General features: G+C 42.7%; 2 protein-coding genes across 3 annotated transcripts; one reads left to right on the top strand and one right to left on the bottom strand.

Annotated features, from left to right (window-relative positions):
- The first annotated feature begins 3,674 nt into the window (after positions 1-3,674).
- Positions 3,675-7,016, top strand: sftpba (surfactant protein Ba). Of its 2 annotated transcripts, none has more exons than XM_086135052.1 (10): positions 3,675-3,818; positions 3,904-3,959; positions 4,193-4,267; positions 4,973-5,101; positions 5,184-5,294; positions 5,371-5,451; positions 5,616-5,796; positions 6,217-6,275; positions 6,561-6,628; positions 6,721-7,016. In XM_086135052.1, the coding sequence occupies exons 1-9, from the start codon at positions 3,767-3,769 to the stop codon at positions 6,615-6,617; spliced, it is 801 nt and encodes a 266-aa protein (XP_085991178.1). In that variant the 5' UTR covers positions 3,675-3,766; the 3' UTR covers positions 6,618-6,628; positions 6,721-7,016. The 2 variants fall into 2 exon arrangements, with proteins under 2 accessions (XP_085991178.1, XP_085991177.1); XM_086135051.1 differs by having other exon boundaries at positions 5,613-5,796.
- A 163-nt stretch (positions 7,017-7,179) lies between these two features.
- Positions 7,180-14,819, bottom strand: mat2aa (methionine adenosyltransferase 2Aa). The gene is made up of 9 exons (XM_086135050.1): positions 14,469-14,819; positions 13,002-13,079; positions 12,235-12,357; positions 11,039-11,151; positions 10,830-10,973; positions 10,349-10,567; positions 9,531-9,713; positions 9,325-9,458; positions 7,180-9,242 (listed from the first exon to the last, which is right to left on the bottom strand). Exons 1-9 carry the CDS (start codon positions 14,560-14,562, stop codon positions 9,140-9,142), a joined length of 1,191 nt encoding a protein of 396 aa, XP_085991176.1. The 5' UTR covers positions 14,563-14,819; the 3' UTR covers positions 7,180-9,139.
- Between the last annotated feature and the right edge of the window lie 325 nt (positions 14,820-15,144).

Below are 15,144 nucleotides of genomic sequence, written 5' to 3'. Positions count from 1 at the left end.
TATTGTGTGGGAGCGTGTTGTCATTTGAACGAGGGCTGACTGATTATGAAAATGTTGATATTAACCCTCTCAGGGACAGCGGTTACTACAGTGGACAGCTTATAACGTTATCAGGTTACAGGGTGCACGAAAGGCTGAAAAAAAATTAAAAAAATCCGGACAAATGAAGTGGAATTTTTCCGCGGCACACCGTTAAGCGCTATTGTGCCGTGTGCCCCCTGATGTGAACACCATACAACTAAATAAAATCGACATATATATGAGAAATAGAGCCAACTAAAACAAAGCAGGTTTTTTTTCACCTCAAAATTGAAAATTGCATTCTATTGCAATGTCAATTTTTATTCGATGACTTGTTCAGCCCTAATTTGGACTCCCCCAAAAAAGTTTGCATCATCTGTTCAATTTTATTTGGGTCAAGCTGATCCGATGGCTCTTACTTGTGCCCAACATTTTCGATGTTCTCGACTTGGATCGCGGCTCTGCCCTTCTTGCCAAAGCAAATACGTTTCTATTTAAAAGTTACTTTGCAACTCGACGGTGGCGTGCAACAAAGACAAGACAAGGAGCGGATGGGTGTGTAATTACATTCATTCCATTAGAGCGTTCTCATCACCGGTGCCAGTCAGACAGTGACAAAAGTACTGACTGTCAAACTGGTAAGTGATCAAAATCAGTGGTGCTGCAGACACCGGAGTATATTTACGAACAGCCCAACATGAACAGAAAAGGGTTTAGTTATGTCTTTGTTGCACTTCTCATCACATGACCTCACCCGGGCAACATAAAACAAACTTGATAGGCGAATCGCCATAAAAAGTGACTTGCGGACAGCAGTTGAATGCTGCTTGTCAAAACAAATGCACCATAAAGGAGAAATAATCTGACGACGAATCAAGATTGCAGTTGTGGGAAGCTGCCACTCTAACTGTGCGCAAATGGAACTCGATGGAATTCTGAATGCCTGCGCGTGTCTTACTTTCGAGCTGTAAGGTCATACAAACGGGAACGTGAGTGGTGGGACTTGGATACAAAGATCGCAATGTATTTGATGAATTGCACAGATTTAAAGTTGAGATGCGTACACGTTTTGTTTCGTGGCGAGGTTCGAGCTGGAAATGACACAAGAACATGTCAAAACACAAAGGGTGTTTGTTTTTTTTCAATTTGGAAAGTATTTAACCCTTTGAGGGAGCGGTTACTACAGTGGACAGTTTATCGTGCCATCAGGTTAGGAGGAAAATGAAATGTTTTTATTTCTGTAAAAATGGGAAAATATTGGCATAGCACTTGTCATTTAGAATTATCATCATTTTATTCTTTGGGGGGTGGGGGGGAAATTAAGTACCCGGTGAATTGTGTAACAGGAAAACTACAGTATAGCAGTGCTTCTAATTGTCTGGTGTGGTTTTTTTTTTCTCCCTTTGTGCTACACCATATAGAAAACAAACAAATATGAAAATATACATCATTTTAAATCTAGGCCATGTTTGCATATCTGCACATGTTGCAAATTTACACCATGTTTCCTTTAATCAGAAATGCAAATAAACTTGTAGATTTTTTTTTTTTGCGTAGGTTTTGATCTGCCTTTGCTTTTTTTTCTCTCTAGCACATCATTTTTTCAGAATAATAACATAGGGCAATTGTTTTAAAATGCAATATTCAAATTTCCTAAAACAGGGAATCTCGGGTGATCAAAATTCGACAAGATAAAAAGTCGAAATCTTGGCACCATCTGTGTAGTCGATCTATGAATGTCACTTAATAAAGTTTCCCAAAATAGCAAATTTTTCTCGTCACCCTCCATTACTGGCGTCCGCGCTAGAAGCAAGATGTCTCGAAATAACTCAAATAAGTAAGCTGTAACATTGTCCCCATTGTTGTTTGCAACATCTCAAACAGTTGCATGAAGTCACTTAAGTTCCCGTTGAAGGGCCCTCGAAAAGCAGAAATGCGCGGTACTGGTCGAAAGGTTGTTGGTCAACCTTGAGGAATGGTGCAAGCTATATCATTTCGCCAGTGGTTTTGTTAAGCGAGGCATCTCATATGCCCTTCTTGGGAAACAGAAGCAAAGTCTGACGGCTTTGACTGTCAAAAAGTGAAAAAAGAAAATCGGCGCCAAGTGACCCGGCGGCTCAAAGTTCACTCGGCAGATCTGGGAAAAGAGCACCTTTGGACGTTGTTCAGCATTTCTGAGAATCATTAGTTCCCTCCTGAAATTGTTTATTGGATTCATTGGTTCCTTTTCCTGAACATAATAAGGAAGAAGAACAATATCAAGTTATCAAGTCTCATCGTCACAGCTGGTTAGACATTAATGAATGAAACACCAGAAGGCTTAATGGCTCAGTGATTTTGTGGTGAAAGTAAATCTATGCTGGCATACAAGCGGGAAACTGATGACTTCATTAATCAGTAATCATTTTCTTTTTCAGTGGTGTGCGATGAAAAGATATTATTAAATCCAAACATAAATGTAAAAAGGCGACTCACGGTACACGTACACATACAGTATATGGATCATTTTTGTAATGCAGCCATTTGCCAGGCCTCCTGCCTGAAGTCAGCTGGATAGGCTGCGCCAGGAAAAAAGAAAGAAAAAAAAAACATCTGGTGGCCCTAAGGATGACCCTGGTCTTTCATCATCATCTAACTGGAAATATGTGTTAGACAAACGTGCTATTCTGCCAGGTAATTCCTTTGCAAATTTACCAACGTGATATCTTAAAACTGCGCGTCCGACCATTTTGCGGCGCATACCAGGCTGCTGTTGAGATGTTGACCTTAACATATTGTGGGGAATTGATTTGGGTTATATACACTATCTACATGTGCAGGTTAGTGTAAATAACCAAATCTGAAATTTGAACGTATTGTTGTATGTTGAAAGGGTTTCGCAAAGTTTCGAAGCTTCTGACCTCACCTATTTATGTCAAAGAGCTTAATAGTGGATAAAAGGTCAACTAAAATGGCAAAACGATTCTATAGATGCTTTAGAGATGACAGTTTAATTTCTTGGATGTTAACGGGAGTTAGAGGTCACCAAGCAAGAGGATTGTTTTGTGTTATTTTAAAAATTGAGTACCGTATTTTCCACATTGTACGGTGCACCTAAAAGCATTGAATTTTCTCAAAAGCCGACAGTGCGCTTCATAATCCGATGCGCCTTCGATATGGATCAATATTCTGATTTCTTGGATGTAGTATTTGAAATATTCTGTAAAGCGCTTCGTTACAGCGACTGGTGAAAGCTCAATATAAATAAAAGCTGCATTGTATTGTATTCCCTTTAGCATAGCTCCATCTGGTGGATGCATAACGCAACCGCAGCCAGTACTGTAGCTTCTATGCGCTTTATGTGCTGGTGCGCCCTATATATGAAAACAGTTTTAAAATAGGCCATTCATTGGAGGTGCGCCTTATACTCCGAAGCGTCTTATAGTGCGGAAAATACGATATATGCTTTATTTGTCATAATTCTGAGCCGAGACTTTTCGGTCACACTGCAGTGATTTTATAAAACGATAACAACTCTTATGTATATCCGTTTCCACCATTCACACCTGTGAAGAACTGAAATATGACCGTTCCCTACGCCGCAAATACTAATGTTACACCCCCCCCCCCCCCCCGCCCCGCAAGTAGGGTTGGGGCAGGCGGTGTTAGGCGGTCGCGGTCAAATAAAAGCTGCATTTTGAGCCTCTTTGCACATATCTGAGTTTCGGGACGCCATTGACCCACTCATAGCCAAATTCAAGAGAGGATGAACTCAATCACGTTTGCGTTGTTTCTCTTCACTGGTCTACAAGGTTGCGGTGAGAGTTTTGAAATCCGATATTTAATACAAATATAACATTCAGAATTTTTTCGCATGATTTTATGAGTGATTCTTCTCCGCAGCTCTGACCCTGGAGAGTGATGGCTTCTTGAATAACGGACCGGATGCGCTGACGACAGTAAGTCTCTTTGTCCGTCTGCATTAAAATCATAAATTCACGTATATCTAACCTGTGAACAATTCACACTTCCAACTCCCTTTGAACATGTAACGTGTCAACTGAAGACATCTATCGATGATTGTTTCCTTTCTTCCCATTAAAAAAAACAAATCTTTGTGTTGATACATACAGTGTGCATGGGCACACAAGTTGCTGGCGTGTATTAATTTCTTCTGTGACTTTGTGCTCAGGCTGGGAGTCCCTGTGAGGACTGCACAAAAATAATCAACCTCTTTGTCGACCTGCTTTCCAACGCAGACCTCCAGGTGAACACATTCGCTTATCAGACCTTCCTTATCGGCCCCGATTGGGCACAATGCTATCGCACGGTTTTTTTTTTCTTCACAGCAAATTCCTGGAATGTTGCTTGGCACACATTCGTAATCAGCAAGAGCGCAGTGATGGTAATAGTTTGGAATGACAGAGTGAATACGGTTTATCTTAAACTATATGTGGCTCAGGCGCAAGGGCGCACTGGACAATGATTCTGTTGGCCTCTTGAAAATGGCGTCAAAAGAGCTGAAGGGAGTCTCGTTTCATTTACAATCCAATCCAGCTTCTTTTTTTTTTTTTTATAGCCACAGTTGTAACAAAGCGCTTTACATAACAGTTGACATAAAATGACAAAATAATAGAAGACACAACATATTTAATCGAAGTGCTATTGACACCATAGCATCGTTAGCATTACGTGTCAGAACTACATTACCAATTTGATCGGAACTACGCAGAAAGGTGGCACATAAAATTAAAAAAATGAAGAAGACTTCCAGTCTTACCACAGAGAGAAGAAAAGCTGTGGACTTTTTTTTTGGGCGTTTCGCCGACGTTTTTGTCATGAGCAAATTAGGCAAACGCGTCAAGGATTGTTTAGCCTGTGTCTGTGCACCAATAAGTAGCTTCGTAGATTATGTTGTTCTAGAATCTGTTGTGAATTGAATATTGAGGTGAGTAAATCATGCTTCTTCTAGAAAAAAATCATGCTTGGCATCGGCCAGCTGTGTGACCATCTGCCCGGGAAAGCCGGCGTGGCTGCATTATGCAAGGAGGAGGTGGACAAGATCCTTCCAGTGGCCATCAGCTTGATCACTGTCATAGCAGTACGTTGCTGGGCCTTGATACAATTTTAATACACGCGTGCTTATATCAAATTATTTTAAATTCCCACGTGTCTGCCTGCAGAGTCCCCGGGACATCTGCAAAATCACTGGGCTGTGCGGCTCAGACGACCAGCAGAAAACGTTGGGCTCTTTGCTCAACGAGGCGCTCCAGCTTGCTCCATTGCAGGCAAATGTCAGTCAATGAGACGGCGCGCTTTTCAAAAAGATCAATGACGGTGACTATCATTTAATATCTCCTGTTTTGTTAGGTGAAGCCAACGTCGCCATGCTCATTCTGCATTTTTTTCATCAAGACACTGGATGACTTGCTGCCCAAAGAGAGGACTGAGGTAGATCAGCAGCACCAACCAGATGGTCGGATTGTATTTCGGGTTTTATCTTGTAATTTCTATTTGGAGTTAATTCTGTGATTGTTTGACATATACGACTGGAAAATTAGGTTCAGGAAGATATGAAAGCATCCAGTCTAATTGTGTTAGCGGTTTCCTAGAAGGCCGTGGTGGAGCTGATGAAGGACGTCTGTCACATCATGCCCATCTCCTACCGTAATCAGTGCCAGTTTGTCATTGGCACGTTCAGCAAGACGCTGCTGGACGCCCTCCTAAGCTTTGCCACCCCGAAGGCCATCTGCACACTCATCCGCCTGTGCAAAAGTCAGGAGGGTCCTCCCGTTGGTCAGTCACGCCGACACACACAAAATCTGAAAACATTGTTGTGTAACCTGGAAGAAAAAACAAAAACAAAAGGTTGATTCAATAAGAGACATCAAACAAATTTTATCACAGTCCAGACAGAGCTTTTTGAGTGACAAAGTTCCGATTGATTGCTCTCAAGTGGCACAATGCTTATGTATGAGTCATCGAAAAAACAGCATGGCAATTATCGGATGATAGCAAAAGCGTTCTGCCCCATAAAGGAAAAAAACAACAACCTTACCTTCAAGTTCTAGTTTAACCAGGTTTGAGGCGTAGGATTGAGGCTCATGGAAATTAAAAAAATATATATTAATGGAAAGCATATAAAATATACTAGATGGATGTTTGGAGCGAACCACTGACCATACATATGCCCCCCCCCCCAACCCTCACCCCCAGACCCCTGCACTTTGGCAACCTACAGGTGCAGGGACCTACCAACCTCTCTGAAATGTGGGGTAAGTTAAAAATAGTTCATCATATGTGTGCTTTTTTTTCTGATAATCTGTAGTACACTAAGAAAGCAGAGTTATGTTTGTGTTGAATTAATCGAAAACATTGGCATTTATCCGTTTATACTTTGGAATGCCATGATCCATATTTTTGCCGATTTGACGGACCTGGCTCATATTCTGTTTGTGCATTTTCTGCATTGTCAATTGGAAATGTCCTGGTTTTTGTTTTTTGATTAAGGGATGAGAATGACAACTTTCTAGTGTTAATACTATTTCCACTCCGTGTAGACTCTGTTCTACTGTCAAAGATTTGCCTGGAAACCCCTCAGCTACAACACTCTTTGAAGACTTGTCAGGTAGATGTGACTAAAGCTTTAAAAATCTTTGATAACGGCATGCAAAAAAAACCATCGTGCCCTAACTGTGTGTGTGTGTGTGTGTGTGCCAGGCTGGAATTGAGAGTCATCACGTGTCTGAGCCAGGTGTTGCGGTTAAAGAAACTACAAATGGCTTCTGTCTCTTGACTCCTGATATTCCTGCTATGCTTTACAGGTTCTGAACAGAAACCTCAAGGCATTGTGTGCGTGCTTTTCTCACTCACTCTCTGTGGATTGGTCTGGGAGCGCGTGGCTCAGATAAGGTCATGAACTACAGATTTTGTACTCGTAACATTTTATCCAAAGTTGTAATTGTTTACATCAATTGTTGAGTAAAAAAAAACAAAAAAAACCATCAGTCATATAATTCTGGTTTGAGTTGTGATTTTGTTCTAGAATATGCCTTTGTAGTTGTTCAAAATCGTAAACGGGTTGTGCAAAAAGGAACACATCTGCCTCACAGTCGAGCGCGACCGACAACAGACGGATAAATGGACTGAGGTACAATTCTCTAAAAAAGATGCGACACATAATCCAAAATGCATGAGCAAAGCATGCTGTTTATTTTTAAGAGCTTGAGGGAGAAGCTCAACAGCAGGTTAGACTCCTGGGTGACACAGTGTGCAACAAAGGGAAAAAAAGGGGGCGGGGGTGTTCGGCAATGCAGACAATGAGAAAAGGCACTTAATAATTAGCGAACATACACAGAGCAACAAAGTTCTTTACAGAATAATTTAGGAAGGGAGAACCTGCATGAGGTCCCGTGTAAACAGGCTGGTTTCTCTGTACAACACCAGCCAATTAAGGACTCTCCCATCTTGTGGTTTGAAACAACGTTACGTCACTCGCAAGTCATTTTACCTGATGATTCGGCTCACACATTCTTTGGCCACACACATCCGTGGCGCTCCTAAAATGTGTCTGTAGTACACTCCAGGGACCACACGGGGGTGTCAGAGACCGAAGCGCCTTGCCAAAGCTCCCTTCACACTACACTGCCTGTTCCAGCCTGGATCGAGAAGGTACGAACTGGGGAACAAAGTGGGCCAGGCATAACACAGGCAGCCAGATGCAGAGAAATTTCACAATGCGGCATTTCACTTCAATAGATGCATTGCTCACCTGTACCTTTTACATCGAACCCAGCAAGATGGAATATGACCACCATTGTCTAAATCTTGCATGAAACCAAATCGAGGCCTGATGACATCAGCATCTGGTGGGACGTGCGAACTAATTCTTGGGCAGCTTTAATTGTGAAGGGAGAGCATCATGCTTTTTCAGGCTTTCGGCTATTCCGCGTCTCACAAATCTGGCCGCACCTCGGTTCTGACTTTCGGGTTGAGTGAACGCTGGCGCGTTTTGGCTGCTGCTGCTCAACCCGTATTGTTTTGTGTTTTTTGTTATTGTAAAGTGTCCTTGGGTGTCTTGAAAGGCGGTTATAAATAAAATCTATTATTATTATTATTATTACTACCCCCAAAGGCGGGAAATTACCAGGTGGTTTTTCCTGGTCATCGCCACAATCACTACATTCTGTGTAAAAGGCATAGGTGAGTAAGCAGCTTATCGTCACAATCTCCTTTGGCGAGGGTCAGGAGCATTTTTAAAATGCAATCAATTTCAATTGGGCGGAAAGAAAAAGGAAGATCTTGTGCTTCAACAAATCTTTGGAACGAACAAAGTGACGAGCAATGCGTGAACATTGGTTTAGAGGAATACATCTGATTGACCGTTTAAAAAAAAAACATGAGTAAATAATACTTCGGCCGTAACTTGCTTGTACATAGGAGTGCAGGTCACATTTAATTAGGCGCAAAGGGTGAGGAGAGTGTCGCAAATTCAATGAGTTAAATCTGATCACGTTGCGTCAGCATTTCAAAACAACGGGCACCTATTACGTGTGAATCAACGACAAGCAGGAACTCAACAGACCTTCATGGCTGCCGTTGGCAACAATTTCGGTCCCACGACAATCAAATGACATTCTATGCTTCAAGTAGGGGGCAGTGCCACATGAGCAAGTGAAGCCCCCCTTGCTGTAAATGGGCTTGGCTACGCTGAAATGACATCCAGAACACTTAACCTCGTTTAGAACGACCGCTTGACATTTCGAGTGACAAAATAAAATTACGTTTTAAAAATGGAGTGAAGTTTACGTGAAGCCCCAACACAGCCAAAACGGTCAGTAGCAGCTTCTGACTTCTCTGTAAAAACGTCAGAAAGAAAATGGCGTGAAGGGACAGCACGGACAAAGAAACGACGACGGTTGTGCGTTTGGTTGCCTTGGGCAGAAAGTCGTCTCAAGACAAATGCGGCGGCTCTTAAACGGGGTTGAGCAAGCTGACAAAATGGCCCAATACCAAAGTACATAGTGTAACAGACGTGGCAGTGATGGGGGCTATTTTGTGCAGAGGAACAGTAGGATGGGAAAGAGACGAACACGCGCTACATGAAATGAGCAAGGCGGGTAGCGGTAGGGTAGGGGAGTTAGTATTTGAGCTCCTTGGGAACCTCCCATGAAAAGAGAGCACGGCCAAAGTGACCGTAAGCTGCAGTGCGCTGGTAGATGGGCTTCTTTAGGTCCAACTCCCTGCCATAGGAAGGAACACAAACATAAGCTAGTCACCGAAAGGAAAATGTGCCACCAAAAGTCAAGAAATCTGCATGGATACCTCACGATGACTCCTGGACGTAGGTCGAAATTCTTCCTCACGATGTCCAGCAGCTCACTCTCATTCTTCTGGGACGTCCCGTAGTGGAAAATGGAGACGGAGAGCGGATGCGCCACCCCAATGGCGTAGGACACCTACGCCACCGGGTTTCAGCCAGTGTTTAGCCACGATCTGCCTGGATGCACTCCGATGTGCTTCACTCTCACCTGGACCAGAACACGCCTGCACAGTCCCGCTTTCACGAGTGACTTGGCAACCCAGCGAGCAGCGTAGGCGGCGGAGCGGTCCACCTTGGTGTAGTCCTTGCCCGAAAAAGCGCCGCCTCCGTGGGCGCCCCAGCCGCCGTAAGTGTCAACGATGATTTTGCGCCCAGTCAGACCAGCGTCACCCTGAGGGCGGCAAACGGAGTTGTATATATATTTTTTAAAATTGCCCCAGTGGGCCTTTGCTCAAGCGCACAAACACACACACACACACACACCAGCGATCCCTGCTGGTGTGCAGCAGACGTGTTTATGATTAGTCAATTGGGGTTGTTTAGACAATTAAGGATGGAGAGACCTGCTTTTGTTCTTATAAGTCTCTCTTCCTTCCTCCCTCCCTCTCTCTCTTAGCAACACACATACACTCATATGGGTTGGTTTCAACGAAATCACCTATTTTGAATGTGAAAAAAACCAAACAAATATTGTTGTGGAAAAACATATTCCATTCACAACAGTGACTCTGATGCTAATAATTTGGCTTTTGTGATGCCACAATCATCTGAACAAACTACACCCTGAACTAGTTGCCAGCAGGAGCATACAGGTGAGCACTTCCAAGAGACGTCCAATGCTGCCATCTGCTGGCCATCGTTATTTTTTTTCTTAATGCACATAAGAGAAAATTAACATTTTGAAGGCATGGAACCTTGAGATTAACTCATTCAATCCCAGCCGTTTTCAGTGGAGCAAACCTCTCAATCCCAGCTATTTTGACTGATTTGCAAGGTCCACAGAAGATTGCGCATCTCATTTCTTACCTGCGGCCCACCAATGACGAAGCGACCACTGGGCTGAAGATGATAGATGGTATTATCGTCCAGATAGCCAGGAGGGACCACCGCTTTGACCACCTGCTCCTTTAGACTGTGACGCATCTCCTCCAGACCAACGAGTTCGTCGTGCTGCACGGAAATGACAATGGTGTGGACGCGGAGCGGAACCACGGCGCCGCGGTCCTGTCTGTACTGGACTGTGACCTGTCAGGAAAACATTGCGACAGTCAATAAACAAAGCACGATGGTAAAATCAAGGCCCACCATATTTGATATAACCCTTTAAATCAGATACACAGAGCTCAGCAAAAATGTGGCCAGGGTGGCACAGTTGGCAATAAAATAATGAGGTCATTATACATTGTGATTTTCAGGAAACCGTAACTTCTTATGCGGCCTTTGATGAAAATGAGTTTGCCTCGCTTGACTGGGTTGACAGAAACTGAACATATGGTTCGTATGTGACCTGAGTTTTGGAATCTGGTCGGAGCCACGGGAGCGTTCCGTCGCGGCGTAACTCGGCCATCTTGGCGTTGAGCTTGTGGGCCAGGACGATGGTAAGAGGCATGCATTCCTCCGTTTCATCGCTGGCATAGCCGAACATCAGACCCTGTGGGAGTCGTCATGAGATCAGTTACATGAACGGTGGAAGTCCAGACCGGTGTGCCGTCAGACCTGGTCGCCGGCGCCCACGTCCTCCTCTTTGCGGTCCAGGTGAACGCCTTGAGCGATGTCGGACGACTGCTGCTCTAAAGCCACCAGAACGTTGCAGGTCTTGTAGTCAAAGCCTGCAGTGGACAATCAGGCCTCAATCATACTGGACAGTCAGTCGTGGATTTACTTGGCGCCGCAATCTCAGTTAATCAATTGTATTGTTTATTTGTCAGTGCAATCGTTTTTTTGTGTGGCTTCCATAGCTCAAAGCACATACCCCACTACATGGACTGCTTTTCATTTTTTTTCTTCCTCCCAAAGAAACTAAGTAAGTACGCTCGACGTGTGTTTTAAACCTGACCTGTGGTATGTGCTTCTAGGCCGCAAATATTGGACCAAAGTTGCATGCCTCACCTGCCTAACTCTACATGATAAGACTATCAAAGCGCTGCAGCAGGTTCACTGCTACCCGTAGACAACAGACATGGAGGAGCCTCGCGATGCAGTTTGACGGCTGTTTTGATTATGTGAACGTGTTCAACAACCAGAGGGAAAAGAGGAAAAACTTATTTTTACATCATTAATTTAATTTATGAAGTAAGAAAATAGACCTACTATTTCTGTGGAAGTTGACCCCAAGTTAAGGCTATGACAAAAAAAAACGTTTCAAACTTGTTTGGTGTCAGGACAAAATAGATGACTATGTGTGGATGCTATATTTAGTGACTTTTCCAAACCCTCCGGCAGCTATTTTTCCCCAAAAAAAGACACTAGCAAAAATGACAACAGAGATCCGAATGTAAACAACACTCTTGTTTCCTGCACAGCGGAGGGAAGTGGGCCAATAAGATTTGTCTTGGTAATGCTGCTAAAGCAACAGGTTCACATACCAAACGTATTGCGGGTATTAAGTCAAAAGTGTATCATTACACAATAATTTTATACTTCTGACTTTCCACTTCCTACTCTATATATTTGCGAGTCCTGAAGTCACACCTGCGGTTGAGTAAATAAATACCCAGGCCAGGCTACTTATCACAGAAATATGGAAATTAGACTTGCACTGTCCTGCATGTCAAAAGTGTGAAGCAACACCATGAAAACATGTTGCATAACTGAATGTTTTGAACAAATATCTGTGCTTTTGCACTAACTCCAAGACTGGAGATGATCAGCAGATTGCATAAGGTTTGTTTTGTTAGGGTTTGGAAGTTTACCTTTGGAAGAATCGTCATAGCCGATATGCTTGATTGTCTCTCGCACAATCTTCTGGTAGTCTACCACAGCCCTGGAGGTGATCTCCCCAGCCAGCAGGATCATCCCCGTTTTAGCGACCGTCTCTGTTCGGGTGAGAGGGATTAACTTAAATCTTAAGTGTGAAACATCCTCGAGTACAACACACAAGCAGTCCGTGCATTCAAGAAATGTAAAACACGTTGAATGTTAAACTTGTCTGGGATGCACATCTTAAAGAAGGGCTTGGAACTGAAAACATTTTCCCCGCATTAAAAACTTGAGTGAAGAAGTAAATAGGATTGTGTATTGGAAAAACGGGGGGGGGGGGGGGGGGGGCTGCAGGACATGTTCCGTGCTCTTGATATGAAGACACAGCTCATTAAATCATCCAATGTAATTTAGTAGAGAGCGCCTTCATAATGTCCTGAGAGCTTCAGAATTACGAGTGAGGTTTATTTTTGGGATTAAAGCAATTAGTTTCAGAAGGAAGGGCAACATTGGGGGAAAATACAATGAGAATCATAATATGACAGGAATTTTTTTGTCTTTCTATGAGAACAAAGAAGTGTGAAAACTGTTGAAATTCTATAAGAACAAATTTTAAATATATTATTGTTATTATGAGAATAATGTTAGAATTTAAATGAAAATTAAACATTAAATCTTACAAGACAAAACAAGTCATGAGAATAAAATTATCATGAGAATAAAGTTGTAATATGAAGTGGTTGGGGGAGAGAGAACTTACCACATGCTACTTTGGCATCTGGGTCTTGGGTGAGGTGCGCATCCAAAACAGCATCACTAATTTGGTCACAAATCTTATCTGTAAGAAGGACAAAAATGGATTTAAGATATTGTCAACGAAAAGTATTAAATCAAAGCAGTCTTGTTATGTAGGTAAAAAAATTCCACTGGGCACAACAACTTATTTGAAACATCATAATGTTCTGTTTTAACGTCTATTTACCAATATGTTTGTTGCTGTGGTAAACAACTTCCCTGCTTCATCCAGAAAGTCACTGTGCTTTCCGTGTGTTCACCCAAAAAATTGGGAACACCTCTTCAGATGATGCAACACAGAATCATTATTGCCTCCTTCATGCCGATTCATGTACCGGTAGTTATTATGGGACAGGTTAAACCACTTCTGACTACACATTTTTAAAGTCAACGGACGCATTCCAGTCTTGAAAACAAGTCAAGACAAAGTTACTTCATTGCAAGTGAGATGTCCAAGTGGGAGTTTCGACAAATTAGCATTCATCTTTCCAGGTCATAGAAATGGTATTTCATTGACAGCTGAGTGGGTGTGACGTCAGCACATCTCCAGTACATGACCACACAAGTTTGCGAGTGGAGAAAACAGATTGGTTTATCATAATTTTGAAAACTCATTTTATATTCACGGCAATTTTTATTTATTTTTCAAATTTGACATTGTTGTTATTATTATTCCTGGGGTATTGTAAATTCCTAACTCCAGCTTTTTTGTAGAACACTTTAACAAGAACCACAGTTCTAACACAAAGCCGTACATTAGATCATACTCAAAACATAACGCAAGAAATTCAATAGGTACAACAATATAATAATTAACAATAAATAAATAAATGATATGTATAATACTAATTAGAAGACATTATTCGACAAATGAAATTTCACACAAATGCAAAACAAATAAACGGCAAAACTGCCGTTGTTCTCCTGCCATTGTGAATAGAGCAGGAAGCTAACGGATACTGACTTGGACTGGCGAGAATAGAATTAGGCGGTGCATGATGTCGATATTAAAGCTAATAAATCCCTTAAAATTCAACCGAATGTGTATTCCTTCCAAATATACCGCCGCATTCTCAGACAATCATACAAATTAGCCCGGCTAAACTTAAAATGTATTCTATTAAACGACGTGTTCTTTATTGACATTTAGCTTTCGTGTCTAAGTAGCTAGCTAACTTCTATGTTGCCGCCGCTATGATAGTTACATAAAAGAAAGTGTGTGTCTGAGTGTGTGTGGGGGGGAGGTGAAGTCAAAAGAAGTCTTCCTAAATATTGCGAACACATGAAAAGGACCACAAAAACTCCGTACCTCACAAAGGAGACACGCCACATGACCTCGGAGGAGGTGCTGTCAAACTAGCATTTGTAGTGCGTGTAATTTCGGTACTCACACTGTCCGTCCATCCATTGTAAAAATAATAATCAAACTCACCAGGGTGTCCTTCTCCGACGGATTCGGACGTGAAGAGGAAGCAGTCGTCGTCGACGAATGAGTTGTTATGGAAACCGTTCAGCTCGCCGTTCATCTTGAACACAGTTAGCCAACAAGCTAGGCGTTCGGATAGCCTCCTCGCAATATGGGAAGATGGGGGATAACACGCGGCCTCGATCAGTCTGCGTATACCGCTCGGACTCACGATAAAAATAAACTAACGCCCGGCGTAATGCTTCAGGCGACCCGCCGCTGCTGCTGATCTCAAAACTGGTTGGACTGCTTGGGTTCTTTCATGTGTGGAGGCAGGAGTGGCCTATGTGGAGTGCAGCCTATTAAGTTGCAAGTGCTACCATGTGGTGCAGATGGGTGTGCGTGTGTAAACAGCTCTGGGGCCAACAGTGACAGAAAGGCTGTCCACTTCAGGTTGTGGAAGATGATGATGCTCAGTAACCTAAAGTCTATATGGGAAACGCTTTATCACTTGCCGAAGCATCTGCTGAATTGTATTTTTGTTGATACTGAGGGTCCAGTGCGGCCCTCCTTAATATAGATTTTCCGCGGCTTCGAATGAACAGAGTTCATTGCTTTCATCAGTGAGCAAAGCTGCTATGTCAACTGGAATTTGAATTGAACAAATAGAATATGCTTACACAAATTGCTAAGGCGTCAAATT

This window comes from Hippocampus guttulatus, chromosome 17 (genome assembly GCF_054856545.1).
Source record: "Hippocampus guttulatus isolate MCC_2025c chromosome 17, RoL_Hgut_1.0, whole genome shotgun sequence".
In the NCBI taxonomy this organism is placed as follows: domain Eukaryota; kingdom Metazoa; phylum Chordata; class Actinopteri; order Syngnathiformes; family Syngnathidae; genus Hippocampus; species Hippocampus guttulatus.
The sequence above is the reverse complement of the archived record's forward strand: the minus strand, read 5'-3'. Positions and strand labels throughout refer to the sequence as shown.

Coding starts and splice junctions, on each gene's coding strand:
- mat2aa (XM_086135050.1), bottom strand. CDS start 14,562: ATGAACGGCGAGCTGAACGGTTTCCATAACAACTCATTCGTCGACGAC. Junction 13,080..14,468: donor CGTCGGAGAAGGACACCCTG/GTGAGTTTGATT, acceptor TCCTTCTTACAG/ATAAGATTTGTGACCAAATT. Junction 9,459..9,530: donor GCAGGCGTGTTCTGGTCCAG/GTGAGAGTGAAG, acceptor CCGGTGGCGTAG/GTGTCCTACGCCATTGGGGT.
- sftpba (XM_086135051.1), top strand. CDS start 3,767: ATGAACTCAATCACGTTTGCGTTGTTTCTCTTCACTGGTCTACAAGGT. Junction 5,452..5,612: donor TGCCCAAAGAGAGGACTGAG/GTAGATCAGCAG, acceptor GCGGTTTCCTAG/AAGGCCGTGGTGGAGCTGAT. Junction 5,797..6,216: donor TCAGGAGGGTCCTCCCGTTG/GTCAGTCACGCC, acceptor CCTCACCCCCAG/ACCCCTGCACTTTGGCAACC.